The 12,926-nt window shown below is 43.0% G+C and overlaps 1 protein-coding gene across 1 annotated transcript; it reads right to left on the reverse strand.

Moving 5' to 3' along the window:
* Nucleotides 1–1,490: 1,490 nt before the first annotated feature.
* LOC142588650 (AB hydrolase superfamily protein YfhM-like) lies at nt 1,491–12,405 on the reverse strand. Its single transcript, XM_075700475.1, has 6 exons — nt 12,206–12,405; nt 11,090–11,220; nt 9,764–9,876; nt 4,907–5,084; nt 4,314–4,450; nt 1,491–1,988 (listed from the first exon to the last, which is right to left on the reverse strand). Exons 1-6 carry the CDS (start codon nt 12,392–12,394, stop codon nt 1,570–1,572), a joined length of 1,167 nt encoding a protein of 388 aa, XP_075556590.1. The 5' UTR covers nt 12,395–12,405; the 3' UTR covers nt 1,491–1,569.
* Nucleotides 12,406–12,926: the final 521 nt, after the last annotated feature.

Consider the following 12,926-nt stretch of genomic DNA (forward strand, 5'->3'; position numbering starts at 1 on the left):
AAGAGCTGGTGATGATAGATAAGCTTTTTTCGCGATGCCAGCTTTTGTGAGGTTGATGTTTGGTTGAGCGAGGAATCGTGGAGGAATCGAAGGTCTCGCAGCCAGAGTGAAACAAGCTGGCAATGATACATCATGTGCGGTAATCGTTTGGCTGAAAGATATGCGTGGTCTGTCGGCTGCAAGAGAGGCTACGTGGTGACGAGGAGTAATGGTTAGATGCCTTATATGGGTCCCGAGCACATCAATTTCAAGGTGGTTCTTGACAAGGTGGTCTCGCTAGCGATTGCTATCGTAGCCACTGTTGATGCACTCTGAGGCAGGCCTAGACAGATTCCGAGCGCTTGAGCCTGAAGACATTGTATTATGCGTAAATTAGTTTTACCGGCGTTTGTTATTGCTGGCAAGGTGTATCGCAGAAAGCCGAGAAAAAGCACCCTGTACAGTTGTAACATGAGACTTGTCGACATTCCCCCCGTCTTGCCAGTGAAAAATTTGAACAGGTGGCAGACGCCTGTCAACCGTCTTTTCACGCATGATACGTGAGGGCTCCGTGACAAGTCCCTGCCGATTATGACACTTAGAAACTTGTACGATCGAACACGTGGTATTATTTGGCCATTTAGTATTACGCTGTAGTTTGTCATGGGTTTGCGCGTAAATGGCACTAGTGCGCATTTCTCGGAGGAAATTTCCAGGCCTCGGTTACGCTGCCTCTTCGGGAGCACACTTATATCAGCCAGAGGTCTTTCTGGCTAACAAATTGCGCAACAACAGCTTAGCTAAGTGAATTCGGCCTGGGAAATCAATCTTACGGGCTCTTTCACAATTCTTCTAAACCATTTGCAGCTTGCCTGCGCAGAGTAGCAAACTGCAAACGCTAGTTTGCTTCGTAGCGTCTTCAAACTTTCTATGTCTCCATCTGACACATGTAAGGCGCGAGGTTATCTAGTGACCCCCGTTGCCCTGCCATATTATGGAAATTTGGGTCGAGTGGGGTAGCATAGTTCAGATTCTGAAAGATCACATCTCAGATGAAGCACACAAATAACTACACTTAGTCGGTTGCTAACTTCTGTGTGTTTTGTCTTGACACTGGTCATCGAGAATGAGAACTGACTTACCATATTTTTGTGAACTGTGCTTTTATAGCGCAAATATTTACATTTACTAGTGCTTAGCCAGGACCTGCAGACATAAAGTGTTTAATTGCGTTGCTAGCGCACTTACTGTGCCGCATAAGAATGACGTATTCAGATAAAGAGCCATTACTGTACAAATAGTTGTTGCCCTGTAGTTCATAATTGTGAAGTCTGTTGTTTTAGCTGCCGCATAGCATTGAAAGCAACCGTTACCACAATGCCCGTTATTACCAGTAAGAAAAAGCTGTGTGTCTCGTATTTTCTCTCTTTTCTGCTGCAGGGAGTACTGATATTCCATAACATGCACAGCCATTAGTGATGGGCGATAGGCTCATTTTGTAATATCCGAAGCCTTTGTGTTTTAGCGCCTTTATTCAAAGCTTTAGTTTCTGACGACTGCAAACAGTAAAGTCGCGGAGACTGAAGTCATCTATCCTCTCATAGCCTGGGGAAGCTCCGCACCATCAGGAACGAAAGGAAGACCCTGGGGTGTCCACCCAGCACCTGCTACCTTGGACTCGCTGCATGGAGGTTTAGCCGACTGCCACCTCGACCAACGTGTGTCCTCGGCCACATTCACGTTGCCCGTGCTAGCGAATTCGCGGATGCGCTCGGTCACATGCTCGGGGCATTCCCGCTGGGCAAAGTGACCAGCCCCCTCGTAGTAGACCACCAGCGAATTCGACAACCACTCCTGGTTGTATTTGGCGACGGGCTCGGTAATAAACTCATCTTTCTTGCCCCAAAGCATGAGTGTAGTGACGTTGATTTTGCGGTACGGTATCTTGTTCAACTGGTCACTGTCGTTGTTGAAGGCGCGGTAGTAGTTGATGGTACCGGTCAGTGCTCCTGCGGGAAGAAGAAATGTTAAAATTTAGAGCCCCTCAGAAAGGAACTTTTCATTGCGTGGATCATATGCATACACATGTACATCTACCAGGCAGGATTATACGTATACCATACGTACACCAGGCAGGATATAAGTAAAGGCTGCTCAGCAATAGACCCTATTCACACGATCAATCAGGTGATAGAGAAATGTGCGGAATATAACCAACCCTTATATATAGCTTTCATTGATTACGAAAAAGCGTTTGATTCAGTCGAAACCTCAGCAGTCATGGAGGCATTACGGAATCAGGGTGTAGACGAGCCGTATATAGAAATACTGAAAGATATCTATAGCGGCTCCACAGCCGCTGTAGTCCTCCATAAAGAAAGAAACAAAATCCCAATAAAGAAGGGCGTCAGGCAGCGATGTACGATGTGTCCAATGCTATTCACAGCGTGTTTACAGGAGGTATTCAGGGACCTGGATTGGGAAGAACTGGGAATAAGAGTTAATGGAGAATAGAATACCTTAGTAACTTGCGATTCGCTGACGATATTGCCTTGCTTAGTAACAGAGGGGACCAATTGCAATGCATGCTCACTGACCCGGAGAGGCAAAGCAGAAAGGTGGGTTTAAAATTAATCTGCAAAACAATAAAGTAATGTTTAACAGTCTCGGAAGAGAACATCAGTTTACAATAGGTAGGAAGGCACTGGAAGTGGTAAGGGAATACGTCTGCTTAGGGAAGGTAGAGTCAGCGGACCCGGATCATGAGGCTCAAATAATCAAGAACATAATAATGGGCTGGGGTGCGTTTGGCAGGTATTCTCAGATCATGAACAGCAGGTTGCCATTATCCCTCAAGAGAAAAGTGTATAACAGCTGTGTCTTACCAGTACTCACCTACGGGGCAGAAACTTGGAGGCTTAAGAAAAGGGTTCTACTTAAATTGAGGACGACGCAATGAGCTATGGAAAGAAGAATTGTGGGTGTAACGTTAAGGGGGATAAAAGAAGGCAGATTGGGTGTGGGAATAAACGTGAGTAAATGACATCTTAATTGAAATCAAGAAGAAGAAATGGGGGCCATAGGCAGGGCGTTTCATGAGGAGCAAAGATAACCGGTGGGCTACGGACTGGATTCCAAGGGAATGGAAGCGTTGCAGTGAGCGGCAGAAAGTTTGGTGGACGGATGAGATCAAGTTGTTTTCAAGGACAACATGGCCAGAATTAGCGCATGACCGGGGTAGTTGGAGAAATATGGGAGAGGCCTTTGCCCTGCAGTGGGCGTAGCCAGGCTGATTATTATTATTATTATTATTATTATTATTACTATCATGATACATATATAAACTGTACTGAAGGCACTGGGCAGCGGGCATGGTGCTAGTGGATGAGAAGAAGACGACAAGGTGTGCTTGCTTCCCCGTTTCAAGATAGCACCGACCTGTTTTAAGCCTACCGCTGCAACCTAGAGCTAGTGCTGCTAGGCGAACACCCCCCGTTGCAAAACAAACATTCTCTCCAAATTGCAGCACGGAACTTAATAAGTAGGCTTGCATGACCACGGTTTATTTTAGATGTGTGGAGATGCATATCAACGAAGGTTGAGAGCAATGTTTAGGAGGCAAAAGCGAATGCTAGGCCCAGAAATCAGCCCTCTTGAGCTGTGCCGAAATCAGTGCCGTTAATCAGTGCATTAATCTGCTGTAAGGGTAAGTTGTTCGGTTGGGGTAAAAATGGGGAAATTTTTTCAGCCGACATTTTTCTCTCACGATATCTTGGCGTGTCAGGTTTGGCTGCGTGACGTCACCTATTTCTGAACCTAATTCTACGTTTCACTCTGGATATATTGAGCCGTGATCACTGACGGAATATTTTTTTCGTTGATTGTGTATTATTTTTTAGTATTGAACTGATATTGAAATTCAGCTGTCTCTTTAGCGGCGCGTCAATTCGATCCGTGAGTCATGAATATTTATTTTGAATCACAGCGTATTCTATTTTATTAGCCAACTTTGCAGTAATCACGTGCCAGTGAGGCTGTATTTCTGAATGTGTATGTTGTTAAGGTATAGAGAACCAGGTATCTAGTTCTAGTCCACTTGTCCTTTGCTAATTTGGTATAAGGAAGAATGGTCGATTGCTTTTTTCCTTTCATTTTCTGCGTGCCTTCTAAATACCCTTGTAATTGAACTACTGCAGTGCGCTCAAATATGTCATCAGTACTTCCTCTAGCGTTTTAACTACGCCACCCATTTCCATCCAGAATTTCCACTTTTGTGTTATAGGTCAATATGCCAATCTGAGACGTGAAAGCTTAATAACTGAGAGGAGGCATACCAGGTTTGGAGTAGGTGTACTTGTGGGCGTATTCCTCCTCCTTCGTGAAGCCCTTGTGTACCATGTCAAAGAAGGCAAAGTCTTTCAGGATCAGGTACTGCTCGGGCACTACAGGGCGTCGGAATGGAAGCTGGTACCTGCGCAAAGACAACGTACATATCTGAGGCGACAAACATGTTGTTGATGCACGTATTGCGAAGAAACTGTCTCAGTAACACTTCTGCAAATGGATTCGACACTGCGGCCAACGACAATCTGCTAATGGCTAAAAATAAACGACAAAATGAAAATGTTCTTGAAAACTTACGATAATGAAAACTTACGATAAAGGTTTGAGGTAGCTCTATAATTTTGTTTTTATCTGTGTGAGAGGAGTTTGCGCCTTTCCAATACAATGCTCTTTTCTTCGAATTTTGTCTGGTTCTAAATATTGTAGCGAGCGATATCTTTCTGTGCACATTTCCTGACTCTTTTATTAGGAGTTGAAGTGTTGATAATAAAAAAATATGTACAGTGAAAACTATATTTTTAAAGACCTTTTAACACAGAGGTTTACAATCATCACTCTCCTGCAGAGCGGCAAGAAGCCTCACCATGACATCCTCATTTGCGTAGGGCTGCGGAAAAGCTGCTTAATGAAGGCCTTGGGATGCATGCTGTTGATGAGCACCATCTTGTCGATCATTTTCTCGTGCAAAGTAGCGAAGCACATGCTGATCATGCCGCCCCAGTCGTGGCCCACGAGCACAACTTCTCGCTTGTGGTCGGGGTCTGAACGTGAGAAAGGAAATGTAGTATTTGCTTAGTATTTTCAAAAGTACTCCAGTCATCCACGGCGGGAAAAGCGCGTGGCATAAAAACCAAAAAGCCGTAATCACTCAATTTAGGTAGGAAATATTGTAAAAGGCAAACAGGTGGGAAAGGTATGATAAAACACTAATGTTTCCCCTCAGCGGCTCCCAAGAAGCTTGTCTTCGCGACATCGCTCTGTCATTGAATCAAGGATCACAAAAAATGATGAAGGTGCCTGGCAACATCAGTTAGCCATGGTTTCAGACGCATTAAAATGCACTGGGCTAAATTACGCAGGAACGTTCTTTATGATGTATTTATTGCCGCGCCACTGTCTCAATTGAGACCCGATGGTGACGACAAAGACGACTTGCTCGAGAGTGCGCGCAGGCTTTGTCAAATAAGAGAGGGCTGCGTTCCCTACTCCCGGGTGTGCGGACAGTGTGCGACAGGACGTTCTCGCGCAATTAAAGTTCCCAGTCTCCATAAACCAAAACTATATATATATATATATATGTAGGATCCAATTCCGCTGCCACCGCCACTCGGCTCCTCGTCGGTTCATCTCAAAGTTCATTCTCATCTGTCTGCGTGCGTCTGTCTATACGTACGCATTTCGCGCTCCTGTAACATATATATATATATATATATATATATATATATATATATATATATATATGATGCAAGTGTTTATTTCGATTCCGCGTCGATTAAAGTCAGATAACTGCAGACGCACATAGAAAAGCAAGCACAAACTCCATTTTAATGTTTCGGTCGCGGTGGAACCTTTATCAAAAGTGCCATTGGAAGCACCCTGACTTCGACTTTTACATTTTGTGTGCAAGACTGGAGCATATCCAATAAAAGAAAAAAAGAAGAAACGTACGGCTTCATGAATAAAAACGCGCGAACATTCAGTGGCGTCACTAATATCAAGACCCGCACATTAACGCAAATGAATAGAAGCGTAGTAGCGTCTCAAATCATAAACACAGAATTCAAAAATACAGGTAGCCTATGAATACAATAAGGAAATATGTGAGAAATTAAAATAATAAGGACCAATATTAGAGAAAGAGGTGGGGAGAATTTCGAATGAAAGCTGCGGGAATATGCATATAGCTACTTAAACATGCTAGGCGAGAATAAATAACAACTTGTAAATGCATAAAGCAGAGGAAATATATTCATTGCTGCCCCTAACATGTAGGGGCACTTAGAAACAAGTCACTCGGTAGTTGGGTACGCATGACAGCCTGTCTGTGCTTTCAGTAATTCCTCTTGAAAGTGTGCTGAACTTATGTGTTCGAAGTGAGTCGCAAGCTCTCTGTCATAGTACATGAAGAATCCTCATTTTAAAGTAGTGGCCTCTTATTGTTTTGCAAATGGTAGCCATGTGTGTTCACATGTTAGGTTATAAGGAGCTCAGGTGTAGATTGTACATGTGATATGTGATTAATTAGGCGTGGCGTCAAAGGGGTTTCCGTCTGTCCGATATGTTGTGCGCGGAAAATGATGTATTCAAGGAGATATACTAGGTAACAAGGGTTGCATTTGGAATGGGCTTAGATTTTTTAATAATATGAAGACACGTTGCTTTTCTCAATGTTAGTGATACCCATCTTCGCGCAGAATTTGCATCGAAGATTTCCATATTGTGGCAGTTCTTGAAGTTAGCTGAGTTAGTTTTGGAAGACGTGACAACATGTGTGAGGTTGGTGACACCTCTGTAAACAGGCCGCAGAGGTTCAAGGGCAATTTGAAGCATTTGATCGCTCTGTAAGAGTCTGGTATGTTGTTCCTGGAGGAAACGATTTATGTTAGCTGGTAACGCTCAATTCTTCACCATGAGGTTATTCTGCAAATCGGGGGAAGCTGGTTTGCTTTCGAGGAGCGCATGACAACGGGGCCGATTTTTCAATCGCGTCGCTGTAAAAAGAGGTAGAATAACGCTGGTGTATTAAGTTGTTACCGCCTTCTTCATAGTTCGATGCAAAGTCCTCTTCTTTAGTGCATATCCGCCTAAAACGCAGAGCTTGGCTGTACGCGCTGGCTGTTTGTAATGTAACAATTGCTGTTTGTAGAAGTGTTGGCGATTATCGCTTGAATATCTGTGAACTGATGTGATACGTTTGTTTTTGTGCACACTCATGCTAACATCCAAAAAGGTTATTGCGGCAGCCTAACATTAGAGGAAAACGCGATGGTTGCGTGGACTGACTTGAACTGAGAAAAGAACTTCAGAGACTGTTCCTCACCGTGGAACCAGATTAGAAGCGTGTGGTTTGTGAACATTTTGTAAAACGATGAGTATAACGAGCAGATTTAGGAAACCCTGATTCCAGTATTCCTATGAATACGCTGATGTAATTAGCGCATATATTAGTTCCCATTGACATGCCATTTACATGCACGAAGTGCTTTCAATAAATTCAAAACCATTGAGCTCCAATACGAACTCCCACTAACATATTATGGAATAAAGCGCAGTTGTGATCAGTTGCGAATAAAGCGGCGTTTAGAGTTGCGCAGTTGTGATCCAGTTCCCGTTTTATACAGACCGCGGCGGCTGAATTTCGGTTCTTCTTGCCTTCAATTCAATGCGCTTGTTGTGTTCAATTTTGGTGCTTGTATTATATCTCCCAATACAAATATGCCTGATATTAAGAACCGAGTATCTAATTTTTACAAGCGTTCCACTATATTTGATGTTCTTCATACATGAAGAACGATGAGAAAACGACACAGTAGCACACCATGTGCTGTTCTCGTTCTTCATTGTCTTTAAGATCAGGCAAGAAGCACTAGAGCAGTGCGCGTGATAACGGCATGATCATTCGTTCTGTCTCGTACATCATTGCGGGTAGGATAATTTCACGTCACAACACATTTCAAAAAGGTGCTCTCATTTTGGTCGGCATTAATGTTGTTTGTTGTGTAGCGCTTTAAAATTCCGCTTCTTACCACGTCAGCACACTACGGGGCCTCCCTTGTAGACGTTTTCTTAAGCTACCAGAAAATCAGCGTGAATAGCTTGAGGCTACAAGCCGTAACAGAAGACTCTCTTTCGTCATAATTCGTCGGTGCCTCCCGTCGATCTAGTGCGTTCGGAGCCCAGGAATTTCTTCCGCGGCTCTCTCTCTATTGTGAGCAGGTAAGAATGTTTTCAAGGAACAATATGCGGAAACAGTAGCGTAATCCTTTTCAGCGACAGCCTTGAAAGGGTGCATGGAGCTGCGAGTATGGTTACTACACCGCCGACTATGAATGTTATTATCCCTTTTCTTGGGCTCTCGGAGTTTTTATTGTAATGTCTGGAGTCCTGATTCTCTCCGGCTATAATAGTACCATAGATTAGGGCTTGTGACGCTAACAGTCGGATCTAGCCTTAAAATGATAGCGCTCTGATATCAAGGTGAGCAACGTGCGCTTTGTATCTGAGAAAACACCCACACCAGTCTCAAATCTATCGTGTTTCTCAGCCACGTTACAGAAAAAAAAACAAATTTCTAGAATGCCCAGTTTCTCCATGGATGTCTATATGAAATACCACTCGCACTATACAGAAGCAGTGTGTGTTCTCTTCCACCTGAGATGGGAAAGAAGAATGTGTTCTGAAGAAAAGTAATGTAGCATTAAAGGCTGCAAGATATCCGAAGGACTTCGGTGACTATGCTTCCCTTAACTGTACAGTGAATAATAATTATGACGCGTTTTCGTGTGGCCCTGCAATGTTGCCGGCCTGTTTGTTTCGGAGACATGCCGCATTTTAGATTCCGCGTTTGCTGCGCAATATACTTGGCGAAATGCGCGAAGAATTTAGCGTTGCAGAAGCCATACAAAATGGTACTAAAGGTCTCGCAGTAAATATGCGGTAATCGGCGTGAACAGCATCCAGAGTGCAACTAATTTCACCGAGGTTGTTGTCTTACGCATTCATCTCTGCGCGATTTTTACAAGCAGATACATTGGCACCCTTTGCATGAAAGTGATGACCTACTGATGAGGGTTTTCGGCAGATGCATTAAAGGGACAGTAAAGCGAAACAAGAAATCTATTTATATTAATGAAGTATTGTTTGAGAACCCTGCAGGCAGTCATTTCAAAATAATAGTTTGATTATTAGATGAAAAAATGAAGGTACAAGTATCAGCTTTTGAATTTCGCGCCGGAACCCCAGTGCCGGTACGTCAGCGTGACGTCAGGGATTCCTAAGCATGTTTTCGCATTTGGGTCGCGTTGGCTGAATAAAGCTTCCCGAAACTTGCCATGTTTATTATTTCGTTCCTTTAGAACACAATGTAGTCAATCTGTACCGCTATATATAAATAGCAGGCTCTACAAGATGCCATCAAAATCCAAGACGTCACAGTCCCTAGGTGCGGGAACTTATGTAGGCGTCGTCACCCGCATTTCGTTCTTCCGTTTTTTCTGGCTTACCGAACGTCTTATAGTTGTAAGAGTCTTGTTTTTGGTGTTGTAGAACGGTAATTTACTGATGCAGAAGAAATCATTTTTCACTTTAGTGTCCCGTTAAGACAACTGGTGTGGACTAGTACACGTTTATTTGTTACACTTTGTTGAACACTTACGGCCCGCTTCTTAGCACATGCCTAATGTGTCGCTGAACACTCATGACAAAAAAATACTACACTTACTCAGTTTGTCCAGAAGTCCTTTTACGTCTCCGATTAGTTTCGGCATGAGATATTCGGCGGTGTCGCTCGGTCGTGTGGTGTCACCGTAACCGCGCATGTCCGGGGCCACAACACTGCAGGAAAGGTGCAAATCATGTCAGCAATTTTTGTAATAAAACGTTCATTCAGATTATCAGTAGCAACGGCGATAATCGAGCAACGTCGACAAAATCTGCCAAGCGTGAAAGTGACAAAGAACGTTTCAAGCTTCAATATTTGCTTTAACTCGTGAGAGGGATGACCCAGAAAGTTTGATTTCCTACGCAACACCGAGTGTACCAGCGAAATTTCAATTTTCTTTAAATGGCATATGTTACCTAGAACCAATCTAGTTGCTGACCTGACCTACTCCAAGAGGCCAGGTAATAAGTAAATAAAAATATAAGTTTCCAATTAATTACCTTATGAAATATATTGAAATTTACAAATACCACACGTGTGTGTTCGCAGGGCGAATCCGCATGTAACAAATTCTCAGGATGACACGAATTTAGAGATAATTGTTCCCAACATTTCTGGAGAAATGCATTGTCGTTCCGGCTACTTTTAGCTTCCATGCAAAAAACGATGTTTTATTAGGATAGTAAGTGGTATTACAGCGCATTCTTGCTGCAAGTTTGACGACGCATATCTCTCAAGTGGCGCTATCCACACAATTATCTTCAAGAGGATATGGCTTGCAATCTCTCCAGCTAGAATTTCTAACTTGCAGCATGACGCAAAGCATTATTAGGTAAAACAGAATTAGTGAATTTTTGGAAAGTCCTTGATTATGTATTTCAAATTTTTCTGCAGGTAATGTGCACCTCATCGACTGGGACCAGCTGCCGATCTAGAATTGTGTAACCTGACAAAGGCAATTTTCAAAAATTCAGTGTGTTGGCTGAAACAGGCAAAAATGGTTATAATAATGTAGGCTGCTAGAGCAGCGATGTGTTAATTTAAGGGAAATGTAATTCATTTCGCATGCAGCGATCCTGAAAATTTACAATCCCTCTTCCATTAACATACTTGCACAGGGATTGCGCGTACATTTAGACGTTGCGTAAATGATACGTAAGGAACAGCTCTTGGGAAGGACAAGGCCGACCTAAGCTTGAAGAAAGGAAAACGAAACATTCCGTCAATTGTTACTAAACTTTTGCTAAAGCTCTCCTTATCAGGATACTCCTGTATTATCTAAAACACGGGACGGGCCTAGCGATTTTTCATTTGATGGATTATCTTTTTATTTGTCGTGTCTTTCTTTTTCGGGAAAGGAAGGAGAGGCAGAGACGTCGTAAGTACCAGAATTTGTTGCTGAGCTCTGGTATCTGTCTGTTCCAGATGAACCAGAAGTCCAGGAAACCGTGCAAGAACAGCAGCATTGTACGGTGTTCAACATCGCAGCCCTTGGTCACATAGTGGAATGTAATGTTCTAAAAGAGAGAAGAGAGAAGGCATAATATACCAACAATGTTCTTAATGGGCATATAAACTAGTTCTAGTACATCTTTGGATACAGTGTCTTGCAATGATCATTCTGGCGTCATTACCCACTCTAAGAATATATATATTGCTTGCAGGAATTTACATGTTAAGATTGAACAACATTTAAAAATCGTAAGCGTCAGGCGAAGGTACTTCCACGTTGTTGTTCTGAAGCACCTGACCTCATACCGCCGGACAGCTCTGTGTTAAGCGAAAGAACCTAAATAATCTCGACGTTACAAGAGTGGCCACGTTCGATTCTCTGAACTTCTTACGTAACTGAACTATTTTCCTTCCGGATCCCCCTCCCTCTACAAAGACCTGTAAGTCAATGAAGAAAATACCATCTGTTGCAATATCGTAACTGTTGTCTCGGAATATATTTTATCGCTTTCTTGTCGCGGTTATATTTTTTTCTCATATTTATTTGTTTCCATAACATGCATCGCAAGTGACAAGCACTTGCTGTGTGTCAATAGCTTTCTGAACTCTCCCTTAGTGATTATTCCGGCGCGTTAAGTGTTGTACCACAGTTACGAAGAATGTAGCACCAACTTGTCCAGCAGATAACAGTATGAAAGGTTATATTTATTTGTGCGGGCTGTTGGTCGAATATTTCTCTCCGACTCACACCACTTTGTTTCCCTAATTTTCAGTGAAAAGTAAGTCCAGAAGGCTAGCATATTTTATCCGAGAAAAACTGTTTACTCTTCATATGCGATCCTTGTTCGGAGACGTTTGACCTTCGCTTGCTGATGACGAGCACTCTGTCATGTACCTCTTTGACTCAGAAGTAACAAAACTAAAAAGAATCCGTCACTGATATACCCGCCACCAAACATTACTCAAATCTCAGTTCTGGTCATTATCGACACCCAGTGCATTCAATAGGCTTATATTCACCGGCAATGCTCTCAAGGACAGTGTACGTACGTTTGCCGTCAAATATGCGTGCTTTCCGAACTTCTCGCTGTAGAACTCTGCCGGTTCCGTTCTGTTGGCGGGAACGAGAACAGAGGGACCGTGCACAGCGATCTGCATCTTAACGTATCCCTGCATCCAGAGGCCCATAGCGGTTGCTATGGCGAAGAACAGCGCTTGGCCGAAAATGGTGAGGGCCATTTCGATGGCAGTTCTTCAGGTCGCTTTTCTTATAGACACTCTCTGTAAGAAAAAAAATTGCGTGCAAATTCACTGGATGTCAAGCTGTACCAAAGACTCGTCTCTATCTCTGATCTGATCGCAGTTATGACGTCCGTGTGTGTGCAAAATACATCTTAGCTGCTTCTTTCGAAAAGTTTCATTATTTAAACTTCCGTTGTTCGCGAGCAGCAAAGAGAGCCACGCCAACAAGGACGCCAAACAGAAATTCAACAGCACTAATTATAACAGCTGTTTATAACTAGTGCTAATTTATTATAGTTATAATAAAGAATTACAAGCTGTTTAGAAATGCTAACAGCCTGGTTCTCAGCTATTAAACTAATCGTGAAGAAAAGCCAGCGCCAGTTCTACTTCACCGATTGCATTTAATTAAGGAATAATACACTGTAAAGAATTGAACCAAACGCTTTTGTGTGGGGTCAATACACATTGCTGCTGTATATTTACCTTCGCCCATGGAGTTCTTAATTCGATCAGTGAATGAAAGAAG

This window comes from Dermacentor variabilis, chromosome 7 (genome assembly GCF_050947875.1).
Source record: "Dermacentor variabilis isolate Ectoservices chromosome 7, ASM5094787v1, whole genome shotgun sequence".
NCBI classification, from domain to species: Eukaryota; Metazoa; Arthropoda; class Arachnida; order Ixodida; family Ixodidae; genus Dermacentor; species Dermacentor variabilis.

Excerpts from the sequence above, each read along its gene's own strand:
- LOC142588650 (XM_075700475.1), bottom strand. The coding sequence starts at position 12,394 with ATGGCCCTCACCATTTTCGGCCAAGCGCTGTTCTTCGCCATAGCAACC. Across the intron at positions 4,451-4,906 it reads ACGCAAATGAGGATGTCATG|GTACCAGCTTCCATTCCGAC; the intron begins GTGAGGCTTCTT and ends GTCTTTGCGCAG. Across the intron at positions 1,989-4,313 it reads GTACACCTACTCCAAACCTG|GAGCACTGACCGGTACCATC; the intron begins GTATGCCTCCTC and ends TTCTTCCCGCAG.